General features: G+C 34.7%; 1 protein-coding gene across 7 annotated transcripts in view; it reads right to left on the bottom strand.

The window, feature by feature from the left end:
* The window catches only part of ATXN2 (ataxin 2), a 125,958-nt gene that overhangs the window by 95,831 nt on the left and 13,370 nt on the right, over nucleotides 1–16,757 (bottom strand). For all 7 annotated transcript variants that reach the window (XM_036929422.2, XM_057491882.1, XM_057491881.1 and 4 more), the window contains exons 2-5: nucleotides 2,501–2,537; nucleotides 1,314–1,373; nucleotides 753–824; nucleotides 5–155 (exon numbers count right to left, since the gene is read on the bottom strand). In XM_036929422.2, coding sequence (XP_036785317.1) covers nucleotides 5–155; nucleotides 753–824; nucleotides 1,314–1,373; nucleotides 2,501–2,537 — 320 coding nt within the window. The remainder of the gene's footprint in view (nucleotides 1–4; nucleotides 156–752; nucleotides 825–1,313; nucleotides 1,374–2,500; nucleotides 2,538–16,757) is intronic.

Below are 16,757 nucleotides of genomic sequence, written 5' to 3'. Positions count from 1 at the left end.
TCACCTCTTCTTGCATAACTGGAGTCCATATCTTTAAACTGTACCACAACAAAGTCTGAACATTTGAACAAAATGCTCTCCATTATTTCTTCACGTGTTGGCCCTGAACTGGATTCTGTACTTTTCTCATGTGCAGCATCAAGTACCAAATCACACTAAAATTAGAAACATGGGTTAAGTATTCAAAAGCTATATAAAATAAAATCTGACAGGAATTCGTCAGTCCATCCAGGTACTATTTCTTGTAAACCTTTGGCTAAAATAATCTATTATCAGGAGAACCTTATCATCATACCTATAATCATATCTTTTTCTCAGAAATATTATCTACTATCCATTCCATCAATAAAAAATCGTCTTCTAAAAGTCAGTACTTGCTACCATGGTCTTCCTTAAGCACATCAACAGTAATAAAAGGAAAACAATGAACCATCCAATCCCTCTCCTACTCTACAGGGCTTGACAGGGCCAAAATATCTTAAGCACACAAAGCAAGAAGTCTTTCTGGTTATACAAACCAGTCTATAAAATAATCAGTATTTGAAACTGAAGAGCAAAATCATTCAAAGTGGGTTTTAAAAGTGTTAAAGGTAAAGCACTGAACATGAAAATGTACCAAACACACCCACTTCCTAACAACAAACTGCTAAATCAGAAACTAGAAGACACTGTCAGGAAGCCATATAAACATACAGTAGTTGATAATTCACGGGGCTTTACATTTAACAAAAAAGGAAAACAGGAAAAATTACCTTAGGACTGTAAGTTTTAAAAACTCCTTCATATATACCTCCGTTTTTCACTTGTACTTCACATTTGGATCCCTGAAAACATACAATTGATTTATCAAAGAAAGTCTGGCAGCCCGGTCATGGGGGATAACTGTTTTCATTTTACTGTTAACAGCACATCAGGCTTCATTCAGCATATTTAGTATTCACTGACAGAGGAATACAAAATTTTAAAACATTAACAATACATTGAATTCTCAAAATTCTTCAGAAGGCCTGCTCATAAATTGCAGTATAAATTAAATAATGAAGTACTTCTGACTCCAGTTTTATTAAGTGACAAAGTAATGCACTGAAGACAACTACTACTATTATTTTGTACAAAGCAGGATTAAAAAGACTACTTTCATAGTGAGTTACAATAGCTTGTATAGAATTCTAAAAATCTGGGGTTTTTTTGTAAATCACTGTGATTAAATATGATGTAAGAAATGTTACTTTGAGAAACATACATCCACATTTTAACCATATGAAATTACTCCACTCCCAAGGCAGTTTCTCCCTAATACTCTGGTAACTTACAACAACTGATGTAAGTATATGAACCATCCTCATATTTGCATAGATTCCATCAAAAGAAATCTGGAAAATTAAGAAAAAAACATTATCAGCAATCAGTATTTATCCTTGTATATATATTAAAGTTAATATTTATTTTGTTATAAAATGTTCAGTTAGATTTATAATACCTTACATATGCATTACAGGAAGAGTTGCTTTACTACAGTCTTTTGCTTCCTTCAAGAAACTTTCAAAAGTGAAATCAGTCATGCCAACTAACAATGTTTTGACTATATATGAAAAAAAAAGCAAAAGTGAATTTCCATATATGAAGGAAGACAAAATCACAGAACAGAAGACATCGATGCTGGGCAATGGGGAAGAGCGTTCATTATAAAGAGGCATGAGGGATTTCTGGAGGTGATGAACTGTTCTATTACCTGATTGTGTTGTGGTTACACAGTTGTGTGTGTCAAAACTCACAGACCTGTATGCTAAATAGGGTTAAGTATACCATAATAAATAAATGGGGTGGAGTGTGAGGCAGCTTTGTAGAAGACCCTTGGACCATCTTTTCTCAGCATATCTGAATCAATGAGAGTGCTCTGAGGTCTAATCAACCACACCACTCCTTTATTACCTAGTACAGCAGCATTTATGTCCTCCTGATCCTAAAGAAGAAAATCTGTCTAATAAAGGCAAAGTCTCAAATATTAATCACAGCTTCTCATTTCTTTCTTTCATATCGTGGAACTTACACCTTCTGCCCTTTGTGCTCAGTTTAATTTCATTGATAAAGTTCTGAAATTTAAACCAGAAAACCCTCAAGGGTGAAAAATGAAAGGGAAGAAGACAGCATATTAATTCAAAATAAAAAACCCAAAGAGCTCTGCAAAGTTCAGTTCTTGTGTTCTACTTATCTTTTAGGAAAAACTCATTTAGATTTTCTTTAGGTCATTTATAAAAGAACAAATGACTTTATGAATTTACTATTTATAGATAAATTTACATTTTATAGATAGACTCATCATAAGAAAATAACACATATAGCTAATAATTTTATACCAAACAGTATTATCTATAAGGTTATCCAAGATATAAAATTCAAGAGAAGGGAAATATTTTTTTGCCTTGGCTTTTGGTCTATGGTTTAGAAATCACATTTTAGTTCTCAATTTTTCCAAACAAATAACATTGAAGTTACTCACCGTAGATTGAGGCAGTCCTTTACTACTGTTTCGACCTCTGAAAAGATTAGATATTATATTCATTAAATTCAACGGGCTAAACAAGCTGAAACTATTTTCAAGTTTAAAATAACTTATAATTCCATTCAAATAAAGCACAGGCTATCTGTGAGGAGGGATCATCTATTATTAAGTATAGTATGGCACTCTCTGTGCTTTCCCAGCTCAGAGGCCCCAAGAGGGGACACAGAAAGGAGGAAATAAAGAGAACATGATCAAAACCAAATAAATGAAGTAAAAATTAAAAGAGCCAACTGGAAGAAACCAATACTAAATATAAAAATCTTTTCTTCAAAAGTAACCAATTACTGTTACAAAAAGCTACTCAGAAACAAACTACAGATTCTATTCCTGATTTAAGTGACATATTTGAATGACATCAAGTCACCTCCCATATTTTTCCCTTGCCTCTAAAACAGGTACCATGTCTAGAACTGCAGAAATATATTTAAAAATAAATTGTTCAAAGCCCTTTTACTTCTAAATAATAATTTTTGTCAGGATCAACCTAACAAGTGCCTTTCCCTGCCAAACCCTTCCCTCTGAAACAAACTATGTGGTACACCAAAGTTAGCTATCAAGTAATTTCCAGTAATGTGGACTCTATTTTCAAGTGAATTTAATTATAGAACATAACATATCCTGAGACTTGTTCCCCTGGAAAATGTTAGGTCCCTTATCAAACAATATAAACACTAATGAAGTAAAATGTTATATTCCTCATAAACCTAGTTACTCTGGAATAAAAGGACTGTAATCTCATTTTAATAAAATAATCACAACACTCAAATTAAGCCACAAACTTAAAACATTCACAAGGAAGCACAATTCAGGTCCAAAATGTCTAGCAGTATGAATAGTGCCAATTCCCAGTGAAGCAGCACTGATCTGAGAACTCTTGAGGTCAGGACTAGTTTGGGCTCCAATTCTGTCACCTTTCTTCTTGTATCTAGACAATAATGTCTTGGACCAAATCACACCTGAGATTGCTTCCATTCCTAACATTCTAATTATGTAACTCTCTGCCTCACAGCACAGGAAGAGAAATTCCTAAAGCCTAAGGAATATGACCAAAAAATTAACATTTAAAGAACTTACTATAAACCAGACACTACAGTAAAAAGCACTGTCAAATCTATCATCCTTACTTTACATGTGAGGAAACTGAACCTTAGCTGTTAAATATCTGGACCAGAATCATCCAGTTCATGAGTAGTGCTGGTATTTGAACCAGGTGATCCAAAGTCCAGGCTTTTCATTTCTTGGTTATGCTGTCTCTCTGAAATTGCATCACCAGGAGCAAACTTCACAATTAAGCCTAGCCAAATTTCTACATTTTTTCAAATATCATTTAAATTTATTGGGTCTTTCTATTTATTTGCAGTCTGTAGCAAAAGGCTGTATGTATCAAATGGCTACAATTTGCTTAGGATTATCTTATCCAAATGGTTGCTGAGACACCACAGTTAAAAGCCTTAAACAAATGCCACCAATTAAAGGCCCTTAAACTCATGTGGCATCCCCACAAAACTATTAAAAATAATTTAAATAAAACTCCTTTTATAAAATAACGCTTTTTAAATTGGTAATACGGTTATTGTCTTAAGAGCAATTATTTTGAAAATCCAGTTTAATTAATAGAACAAATCACTCAACAGGGATAATAACAAAAGACACACAGTGGTATTAAAGTAGTACAGAATGTAGAAACTACTGATTTCTGTTGATCTAACAGGTGGTTTGACACCCAAGGGGGAATGTTAGCAAATCATAGCAGCATTACCTGAAATCGACAAAAGCTCAAATTCACTTTTTGGATCCATTCAGGTTATGCTTTACTTTTTTTTTGGTATCATTAATATACAATTACATGAGCAACATTGTGGTTACTAGATTCCCATTATCAAGTCCCCACCACATACCCCCTTACAATCACTGTCCATCAGCAGTGTAGTATATGCTTTACTTTTATTATTTTTTCTTTAGTATTTTGGAACAAAGCATCCTAATATTTCATGTAGTAACAAAAACTGATCTCAAAAAAGGTCAAGAGCATAAAGTCCTAAATATACTTATGATTAGATGGATCAGATTTTTTTTGGAACCACTATATTGTATATTTGAAACTAATACAAGATTGTATACCAACAATTCAATTAAAAAAAGAATAGAAATAAAACAAAACATGGCAAATTGAACCTGTTCTTAAATCTTACACCTAAATGCAATACTTTTGGTCACATTTACTTGGTTAAAGCAGGTTTTATGGGCACATGTCAGTCAAAAGGGAGAAAGGAACTGTAATACTGTCATTTGCCAGGAATGAAAAACATATTTTGAATAGCCCTAATGATGACCACAGTAATATTTTATTATAAGTTCTTCTGAAATAGGGACTCCCGGTCACCTGGGCACTTTCCATGCTCTCAGTTACAGAAGTATGCCTACAGGGTGGCTTTTTCATTGCCTTTGCCAGGAGTTCTGCAAGTTGCTGTGTTCTGGGACCAGATTTTATGTTAATTCATGGCTTAAGATGCCCAAGCCACATAGTAGTTCAACTTCTAAGCTATAACTGTATGTAATCCAGGTTTGGATTTACATTTTTGTAAGAAATTATATTTCTCTTTTTAGACTCAAGAAAGGCAAATTTCCTGTTTCCCTTATCCAGTGGGTGGAGTTTTTCTCTTTTCACAGAAGTTTCAGATCTTCCAGATTCCAATCTTCATACAAAGTGCTCAGGTTTTACTCTCCTTCTCTTTTATGCCCAAGGCCACATATCTTGGTCCCTTACGGTTGTTAAACAGTCCCTTTGCCATTATTGCCTTTGCTTTTGTTGCTACTTTTTGAGCTGCTGCAGCATCTGTCCTTTTTTTTTTTATTACGGTATCATTGATACACAATCTTATCAAGATTTCACATGAGCAACGTTGTGGTTACTACATTCACCCATATTATGAAGTCTGCCCCTATGCCCCATTGCAGTCACTGTCCATCAGTGTAGTAAGATGCTAAAGAATCACTATTTGTCTTCTCTGTGCTATACTGCCTTCCCCGTGACTAGATTGACCAGATTTAACAATCCCCAGGATTCTAAACTTTCAAAAGTTATTAAACATGAGATTAAAGTGTGACTGAAAATGCCAAAATATTTTTAAAATTTCCAAAAATAGTTTATATTGCTTCGAAATAATGCAGGAGGGAATAAATAGATGTGATTATAAATGCAACAAGACTGACATGGATTGGTAATGGTTGAAGCTAGGTGATAGCTGTGCAGGGGTTCACTTTATCATTCTGTTTTACAATTTCCCCTAAGTCAAAAGAAAAAAAAAGTACCTTCTGATATAATGCAATCAGAGCCTGGATTTAATCCAGTTTATAGATCTACCAGTTTATAGGAAACCCAGGACAGAAGAATATATTAACTGATACCATGAGGTTAGAAACCAGTTAAATCCAGAAAGTGAAAAATTCAACAGAAGAAATACAGTTTCTTCAACAAGTAAATGGCATGTGGAGGGAAGCAAAATTATTATAAATTTAAAGACACACATAAATTAAAAGCGAAGTGTGGCTTCAAAACTTACTGTAAAAAGCATATAGTCAAAACTGTGGTTCTGGCAAAAGAACAAACATAAAAACCAATGGAAGAGAGAACCCAGAAATAAACTTAACATATATGGGGCAACTGATTTTTAACAAGGGGGTAAAGATCATGCAGTGGGGAAAGGGCAGTCTTTTCAACAAATGAAACTGAAAAAACTGAATATCCACATGCAGAAGAATGAAGCTGAACCCTTACCTTATATCATATACAAATATTAACTCAAAATGGATCAAAGACCTAAATTTAAAAGCTAAAACTATAAAACTCTTAGAAGAGAGGGGAAAATCTTCATGACCTTGAATTTAGCAGTAACTTCTTAACTGTGACACTTAAAAGTGTAAGTAACATAAAAAAACAGATAAAAAGGACATCAAAATTTAAAACTTTGTACAAAGGACACTACCAGGGAGTGAAACAATAATCCACAGGATGGGAGAAAATATTTGCATATAACATATCCAGTAAGAGGTTAATAACCAGAATACATAAAGAACTCCAACAAAAAATACAACCCAATTCAAAATGGGCAAATAGACATTGAACAGACATTTCTCCAAATACAGTTGGCCAGTAAGTACATGAAAAGATGCTCAATCTCACTCAGTAGTCATTAGGAAAATGCAAATCAAAACGACGAGCTACCACTATGATGGCTATTATCAAAAGACAAACAAAAACCCAGAAAATAACAAGTGTTGACAAAATCTGGAAAAACTGGAAGGAACCCTTTGTGCACTGCTTGTGGGAGTGTAAAAGGTGCAGCTGTTGTGGAAAAGAGTACGGCAGTTCCACAAAATATTAACATAGAACTGCCACATGATGCTAGCAGATACCATCCCAATTCCATTTCTGAATATATACCCAAAATAACTGAAAGCAATGATGTGAACAGATATCTGTACACCAATGTTCATAGCAGCGTTACTTAAAATTGTCAAGAGAAAAAAACCCTATATGTCCACTGTTAATGGATAAACACAATGTAGTACATCCATCCAGTGGGACATTATTCAGCCTTAAAAACAAAGTGAAGCTCTGCTACAACATGTATAAACCCCGAAGACATGCCAAGTGAAATAAGCTATCACAAAGGAACAACTACTGTATGATTCTACTTATATGAGGTGTAGTCAAATCCATATACACAGAAAGTAGAATGGTGGATGCCAGAGACTGGAGTATGGTTGAAATAAGGAGTAAGTGCTCAACAGATACAGGACTTCTTTTTGGAGTGACAATATTCTGAACTCAACAGAGGTGATGGTAGCACAATGAGGATGTACTTGATGCCACTGTACTTAAAATTGGTTAAAACAGTAACCTTTATGTCATGTATTTTTTACCACAATAAAAAAACAAAAACAAAACAGATAAGCTTAGATCTCTCTTCCCAAGGTAACTTCATTTTGCAACAGTGTGTAGACAAGTTCATGCCTAAGGATGCTCTCAAAACAGTAGAGGTTGTGGTCAATTGGTAGAGATTGGTAGAATCACTGTAGATACAGGCTTACCTGGATGAAAAAGCAAATTCAAGCTCTACCCTAAGAGCCACTTGAGATTCAAAGACAGACAGACTTACAGTGGAAGGACAGAAAAGGATGCATTATACAAACAGCATACACAAGAAAGCTGACACACTGTACTATTACCAGACAAAGCAGATTTTAAAACATGTTACTGGAGACAGAGGGACATTTTATAAAGAGAAAGGGTCAACCCATCAGGAAGAAACAGGCATTCCACCTGACTCTGTGCCCTTTTACACAGATCTTGGGCTACTAAAGATGAACTACTCACAGGAGTATCTGTGTCATCCTGACCCAGGGCCCTGTCCCTTCCCTAGAGAGCTTATCTCATTTTCCTCCTTGTCACACTATCAACCTGACAACTGCATTCCAACTAATAAATGTAGAAGAAGGAAAGTTCTATTAGAACATTACCATCTGGCAACTACCGTAGTAATAACTGTTTCAGGGAAAAATCACCAATGAACGCCCAATCTAATAGAAAAAAAAAATAGAAACAATGTATTTATACAGTCACAAAGTAACTCCCCACAAGATATTAATAACAAAGTGAAAAATAAACTTGTAGTAAAGGAACCTAGCAGACACCCACCTTGTCAAGTGATCAAAGTTAACAGTACCAGCAATGGGCAAATGTACATCATGCACCTCTTAAAATCATGCAGTGAGAACACATGCATCACTTCTATAGTATTCTTGCCCCAAATACATAATCTGACAGTAATCATGGGGAAACACCAGACAAACCCCAGTTGAGGGGCATTCTACAAAATAACTAACCTGCAGTCTTCAAAAGTGTCAAATCATAAAACACAAAAGATTAAAGGAGACCAAGAAGTCATGACAATTGGATGTAACACATCCTGGATTAGTTCTTGGATTAAAACTTTTTTTTCTGTAAGAACAAGTGGTGAAATTTGAGTAAGGTCTATAGATTGAACAGTTTGGCATAATATTAGTTTCCTTATTTTGATAGTTATGCTGTGATTCTGTAATTAAATGTCCTTGTTATGAGTAAATATATTCTGAAGTATTTAGGACTAAGGGGCACCATGTCTCTCATATGTTTAATAAAATAATTTTACCTTTTTATTAAATTATTTATGTTTATTAATTTTAACAATAGAAAATTAAAGTAAATGTAGTGAAATGTTACTTGAAGAATATAGGTGAAGGATATAGCTGTGTACTACCACTGCTCTTCTCTATAAACCTAAAATTATTTATAAATAATTTTTAAAAATTAGGAACTGTGATTTATTACCATCTACTTTATTGTCCGTAATGTCTTGAATGTTCTGTAATAAAAAATTCAATCCTATCCAGCCTTGAAACTCAAATACCACCTTTTCAAGAAGCCTTCTTGGATTATGCCATCCCAGTCATATACAGTGTGCTCTCTTTAACTCCTTAGACTGGAATTTAGCATAATTTGCCTTTATTAAAGCTATTGGCCAATCTGGCATATGCCCACTACTCAGGGCCATTCCTGACCACACGGTATTTTTCTGCAAATCAGAAAATTAGATCATCTCCAGGGAGTCAGCCCCTTATTAGAGGAAACAATGCGATCAGCAGCCAGTGCCTTTGTGAAAATTAGGAGGCCAGGAACAGCCCCAGAAGGCATACTTATGTAGCCAAAGAAACTCCTGGATTTTAACAACCATTCATGCCTTGACCAGAAGCTCTCGGATGAAATAAAACCTGAACAACCAAGATTGGCAGACAGTATCTTATCTATACTCGTACCATCTACCAAAATCAGTACAGAAACTATGCCTCACATATGATCTATACTTAATATTTAACGAATTAATAAGCTCAGAAACAGCAGGGCAAAGAAAAAAATGGGAATGAAAGCTTTCAAAGTAATTATTCTCTAAACCAAGGTGCAGCAAAATACAGCCCACAACATGTTTTCATCTGGCATCTGAGCTTAAGTATGGTTTTTAAAAGTTCTTAAAGGGCTGTAAAAAGAAGGAAAAAAAAGCCAAGAATATGGAACAGAAAAGTCATGGCCCTTAAGCTTAAAATGTTTACTCTCTGGGTCAATACAAGAAGAGTTTGCCAACCTCTGCACTGAAAAAAACATGGCTGCAATGTCAATAAGCGCAATGAAAAAATGAAGTCTATTGCTGTTTTACATGAACCGGTATCTAAAAGAAACTTCTTGACCGCATTAAGTACTTACTATGAAAGTTTAAAGTACACATAATTAAGAAATGTCATGAAAGTGCTCTTATTCTCATTTAATGATTTTAAAGCTTTACAGTGGAATTCAACTGAGGCTGACCCACTTATTGAAAAACCAAGGTATTTCGGTAATGCAAATTTGAAGACAATACTATGGCAAGTTCTGCAAAGGCAGGGACTTTGTACTAATCATTTAATCAAAAGCTCCTAGCATAAAATGATGAAGGGGTAAACCTTAGATAAAAATACACTTGAAACGTATCTTAACAACTTGTGAACCTCATGTGAATCCAGATTAGAACTGTAAAAGAAAAATGATGAGACACTAGAAATGGAGGTTCTAGCTTGTGCAGTAAGGCAAGAAAAAGAAGTAAAAGGCATAAAGATTGGACGGAAGAAGGAAATTGTCTTTAGTAAAAGACAACATGATCATTTATATAGAAAATCCTAGGAGAATCTATAAAAAGGCTACCAGAAGTAAGAGAGCTTAGCAAGGTTAACTCAAAATGGATCAATGACCACCTAATCATAAATTTTAAAAAAACTTTTAAAAGAAAATCTTTATGACTCTGAGTTAGACAAAGGTTTCAGACAGGACAAAACACACGAACCATACAAGCAAAAAACTGATTAGACTTCATCTAATTTTTAAATATTCTGTTCTTTTAAAGACACTGTTAAGAAAATGAAAGTTAATTCACAGTTGGGGAAATATTTACAAAATATATGTCTTATAATGGATGTATACACAAAATATACAGATAACTGACACAACTTAGTAAGATAAACAGCCAATAAAAGCTAGCACAGCCATTTAACCAAAGATTAACTGGGTAAAATTAAAGACTAACAATACCAACTGCTACTGAGGATGCTGAATAGTTGAAACTCCCATACACTGCTCGTGAGAATAGAATTTGGTATATTTTGTAGAAGAGTTTGGCAGTATTTAAAAAAGTTAAACATAACAACCTACCAATCCCACTCCTAAGTAATTATCCAAAAACAATGAATGTGAATGTTCAGAGCTGGCTCATTCATAATAGTCAATAACCTAATGCATGAATATGAACTGTGATAATACACCCTTAACAATGGAATTAACAGTAGTAAGTTACAAAGTTACTGATACATGCTACATATACAGGGATGAATTTCAAAAGCATTGTGCTAAGTGAAAGAAGCTGGACACAAAAAGCTCAATAACCCATGAGTTCAGTTATAGGACATTCTAGAAAGGCAAACCTAGATAAAAACGTCAGATAAATTATAGGGACTAAGGATGAAGGGAGAGGGAACTTTAGTATCTTAACTGTGGTAGTGATTATGACTATATTTGTCAAAACTCAAAGAACTGCACACTAAATAGGATCAGAGTACTGTATGTAAATTATACCTCAAAAAACCTGCTGATCCCCAAACTAAAGGCAGATCCAAAGAAACCCCTAAAACATACCTAAAGAAGTTTGAATTTTATGGTATGTTAAATATAACTAAATAAATCTGATGTTAAAACTCATTATGTTGTACACTTAAAATTGGTGAATTCAATATAAATTACATGTTAGGAAAGCTGATTCTTTTTTCAAAAGACAACTGGAAAAATTTGACCAGAATGGACTTTAAGTAGTACTAGGGAATTAATGTTAATTTTTTCACACATGATAATGGTATGTTTGAAACATCCGTTCTCTTAGAGATTTATACTGAAATATTTAGAGAAGAAATGACTTGATACCAGAAACTGCTTCAAAATAATCCAGGAAGGCTATAGTAATCAAGAGTTGGCATAAAGAAAGATAAATAGATCAATGAAATAGCTTTGGTAGTTCAGAAATAAACTCTTACATTTATGGTAAATTGATTTTTGAGGAGAGTGTCAGAACAATTTAATGAGGAAAGCATAGTCTTTTCAACAAATAGTGCTGGGACAACTGGACAGCCACATGTAGATGTAGTTGGACACCTGCCTTATATTATATATAAAAAATCACTCAAAATGGATCAAAGACCTAAATATAGAAAATAAAACTATAAAACTCTAAGGGGAAAAAAATAGTATGTCTTCAAAGACCTTGGATATGGCAATGGATTTTTAGATATGACACTAAAAAAACAGATAAAGGAAAAGAAAAAAGACGACTGGGACTTGATAAAAACTAAAAACTTTTTTATTGCAAAGGACCACATCAATACACCAACAACAAAAGAAATGAATATGAGGATGACTCTGAATAAATTACAGAGATCTCAGACATTCCCACCCCAAGGAAACCCAAAGCAGTACACCTCCAACACGGTGCTTAAAAACAGGGCATACTAAAACCCAAAGGGCTCCTCTTTATTGCTTTTAAGACAACTGTTTGAAATCCAGGCTCATCCACTTACTGTGACCCCAGAAGGGTTACTGAGCTTCTCTGGCCCCTTATTTGCTTATCTATAAAATGGAAATAATAAGAGAGGTCACAGGGCTGAGGATCAAATATAATATACAAAAGATACACACATTCATTTGGTCAAAATTTGTTATGTACTTTAAAATGTGGAATTTATTGTATGTCAATTATACTTTATTAAAGTTGTAAAATTTAAAAAGTCTGACAAAGAGGAAGTACTCAAAAATTATAGTTTTTTTAAACCTTAATTTAACAAATATTTGAATAAGCAAGATGAACAAAGACTTGACCTCAGACAGCTTACACTTCAGAGGTTAGGTCTAGGACAGAAAGTTAAAAATGCATATTTTCATATGTATTTATCTGTTTCATTTACCACTTGAATCAACAAGTGAAAATACATGCAAACTTCTTCATTGTAGATTAATGATACCAAAATTAAAAAAAAAAATACATGCCAACAACCCAACAGCAACATCTTAATAACTGAAACATATTGAATAATCTAAGAATTCCCTTCCTTTATGGTTTCAAAATTCTGGTAAAAACTAAACAAAGCCATGAGATTTCTACTGGCATGCCATCATAAAATTATAGAACTTTTTACTTCATTTTTTCACCATTCTGCTCATTCATCACCACTTTTCAACACTGTACCTATATATATATCATTCACCAGTTTCCACAATTATTTCAACAGGCTGGGTAATGGATTATACAATCAAAGTATTTCATTGATCTAGATTTTGAGAGCACTTCATAGAACCAGACTAGTTGTGGAGATGTGACTAATATTCTTTGGCGTAGTAAAAATACTATGTAGCTCCAACCCCCTTCCACTGAAGTTGTAATAAATGTTCGTCCCCCAGAGATTCACATGGACAACTGCTTTTGATTATTTACATCTCAAATGTCACCTCCTCAGAAAGGCTTGCCCTGGCCACCCCAACAAAAATAGCTCCCCAACCACTATTGTATCACCGTTTTAGTATTTCAGTATTATTTAGTACATCATAGTACTTAATATCTGAAATTTTATTATGTACTCATCTATTTTCTGTCTCTGTCTACTCCCCACCCCCAGAATATCCATGAGAGCAAACACTTGTCTCATTCATCACTGTGCTTAAGAACAGAGCCTAGTATACAGTAGGTACTTTAAATTGCTGGATAAATAAAATATATAGTATAGTTTATGTGAATCGTGACAAGTACTGACTAATTCAATTTCTTCTTATAGTACCAAAAAACTACAGCTGTCAAGAGAAAGGACAATTAACTTAAAACCAGAAACCTAACTCCAACTCTTATGATTAAATTTAGATGAGTCACTTTGTTCTTCCCATTTCAGGTTTTTTATTAGAAAGGGAAATTCTATAACTAATACTTACTGAATAACTATTTCCTCACTGAAAAGAAGATGAGTCAAACAAGGTGGTGGTAGGGAGCGGCCATGACAACCCAAACATAGTAAAGCTAGTTCTTTTTTTTTTAAGCAAACAGGTGGGATGATAACTGTAAATTCACACAGAACAAGTGCCAGATTGATCCAGTCATATAATCATTTAGAATCAATGTTTCAAAACAACTACCATACCACAGGAACTAATTTCAATTCTCTACAAACTGCCTGGGTCCAAATTCTAGACCTACCACTTTCTAGCTCTGTAACCTTAACCTTATGACTTATAACTTTGTGTCTCACTGTCAACTTCTATGAAAAAGTGATAAAAACAGTACCTTTTCAAAAAAAAAAACAACCTCGTATGCCTGTGAAAATTAAATGACACTCCTATAGCAACTTGGCTTAAGGACAATGCCTGGCACATTATTAACTTAATGCTTAATGTTAGCTAATACAATTATTTCCCAGCACACACTAAAACTGCTTTTTTTTTTTTTAATCTCTTCATGTGAAATTTTACTTAGAAGAGGGGATATGCGACTTGGCCACAAAGCCATGCACAATTAGATATGACCTAGACACACCAAAAGCCCCCCACAACTCAGATAAGAAGGAATCTAGGGACTCAAGTCCAGTGGTGTCCAACAGAACTTTCTGCATTAATGATGATTTTAAAAAAGTTCTCTATCCCTGCTGCCCAATATGGTAACCATTAGGCACATGTTGCAGCTGAGCACTTGAAATATGGCTAGTGTGACTGAGAAACTTTCAACTATTTTTCATTTTAATTAACTTAATTGTAAATTTAAATAGTCATATGTGGATAACAGCCACCATACTGAACAATCCGATTCTAGTCCTCTCCTTGAGCTTCTCCAGTAACAGGCACTACCTACCTTCCCAAGCATTCATGCCCTCTAAGAATGCTCCTTAGAGCGAGCTCCAGTGTATCTTTCCCAGTGGTTTAACCAATGGTCATTAATCTTTCCTGGGGCCTCAAAACAACTTTAATCCCCTTCAAAAGACAAATGATAACAGGGAAGAAGAGAGTATAGGTGAAACAAGAAGAGCCACTTACTGATACCTGCTGAAGCTGAGTGATATATATGCAGTCAGTCAATGCTCATTACACAATTCTATTTTTATGTATGCTGAAATTTTCTACTAAAAAAATTCTCATTAGTATTTATTTCAAGCTCACTTCATTTCTCCTCTGCAAGGGCTTCCAAATCTGTCTCCCTGTTTTCAGTTAAGTACCTCCTCTAAATCTTCCATCATACCCCTGGAACCAAATTTTTCTACACACACTGTGTTTACAGCATATCTGTGCTTTAGCACAAACTTCCCCCTACCTGTAACTTCCTCTTCATTTCCATGGCCTCACTAAAAACTGTTTATCATTCAAGATCCATCTCAACCCTTTTAAAAAGTTTTTTTCTTCACCACCCACCCAAAACAGTCACTCACTTCTTCCTCAGTGCTACCAGTTTACACTGCCTTCCCTACCACACTGGGTAACTTGGATGCAGAGATGTTTTGTTCATCTTTTAAATGACCCAGTCCAAAAACTTCAAATTTTTAACTAATTAATTAACATCAATGAAGTTATATACACACAAGCTCAATGAAATGAAATGCTTAACTGCATCTACTCATAAAGCACTACCCAAAGCACAACAAAAGGCACTTTTACAGCCTTTACTTTACTCATGCAGTTTTTACTGCTTTCCAAACATGCTAGTATTAACAGCTAGAAGTTACTGAGCATTTACTACATGCCAGGCATTGACTTAAGCACATATAATTTATTTAATCCTCATCATCCCCATTTCATAGAGGAAGAAACTTAAACAAAAATGACTTACATCACAAAGTTAAAAAGGAGCTGTGGTGCTAAATAGTGGTGTGACTTTGGAAAAGTCATTTGAAGTTCCTTCTCCTGTGTAAAACAAAGGGATGACTCATGATTATCTCAACTACAAGCTTCCAGTTCTAAAATTCAGTTTTGCAGGAGGGGAATAGGACGCCAAATAGAAGGAACACTGACTTGTGAAAAGGGAAAGTAACTTCAGGCATTCTCCATAGTATAGTTTGAAGGAAAATGTGAAACTCTATTCCTGCAGTTTACAGCAAGCTTCTATGGGCAAACATGTTCTCAATTAAAGAAAACTAACATATGGGGCAAGCAAGTTAATAAAAAGAAAAATAAATGAGAATTAGCTCCACAGAAGATATGGACTAGACCTTAGAGGATAAGTATGTGGAGGATATGGGAAAGAGGAACAATGAGGAAAGAGCAGGCAGGGAACGGAGGCTGAGCTTGTGCCTGGAGAGGCACTATAAAAGCAGACCATCCTGATTTAAACGGAGGCTATGTTTTGAAGAGTTGATAGAAAACATGACCAGAAAGACAAATGGGGTTCTACAAACGGTGAGCAAATGCCCATGTTCCTGGGCCTGTTTTTATATGGCCCAGAGCTCAACACTTTTTACATTTTTTAAAAGCTTTAAAAATAAATAAACTACTGTAGGCCTAAAATATTTATTATCTGGCTCTTTACAAAAAAAGCTTGCCAGCCAATATTGCTTCTCTCTCACTTACCAACTTTACATTTCCGTGTATGGCTCCGGAAGATGACTGGTTAGCCAGAGAAGGGTAAGATTCCTCAAGGGAGGAACAACCTAAGACAGGCACAGTCACAGGGGGGCCATCAGGTGAGAAATTGGGGATCAACAGAGGTGAGGCTTAGAACCTCACCCCCCGTTTTGAGAGAAATCTTCTGCATCGTGGATGTTTTGTTGCCCTTGTCTAGCTTGGATTAATACTTAGTCTACAGGCACACACCTGATCATCTACATTTGCCCTCTTACAGCACTAAACTATGTTTTCTACCCTTATCTTGCATCCACCTACCACTTCAGCATTTTATTAAAAATAATAATAATAATAATGATAAGGGAGAAATGTGGGATTCACATATAAATCAAGTATAAAAATCAAACGAATAATCATAATTGACCTGATTGTTTATAGTTCATGAGGTGTGATCAAAATCGAAAGTTTCTGTGATGACTGCCCTTGCACTGTTCA

Source organism: Manis pentadactyla, chromosome 14 (genome assembly GCF_030020395.1).
Source record: "Manis pentadactyla isolate mManPen7 chromosome 14, mManPen7.hap1, whole genome shotgun sequence".
Lineage (NCBI taxonomy): Eukaryota > Metazoa > Chordata > Mammalia > Pholidota > Manidae > Manis > Manis pentadactyla.
The sequence above is the reverse complement of the archived record's forward strand: the minus strand, read 5'-3'. Positions and strand labels throughout refer to the sequence as shown.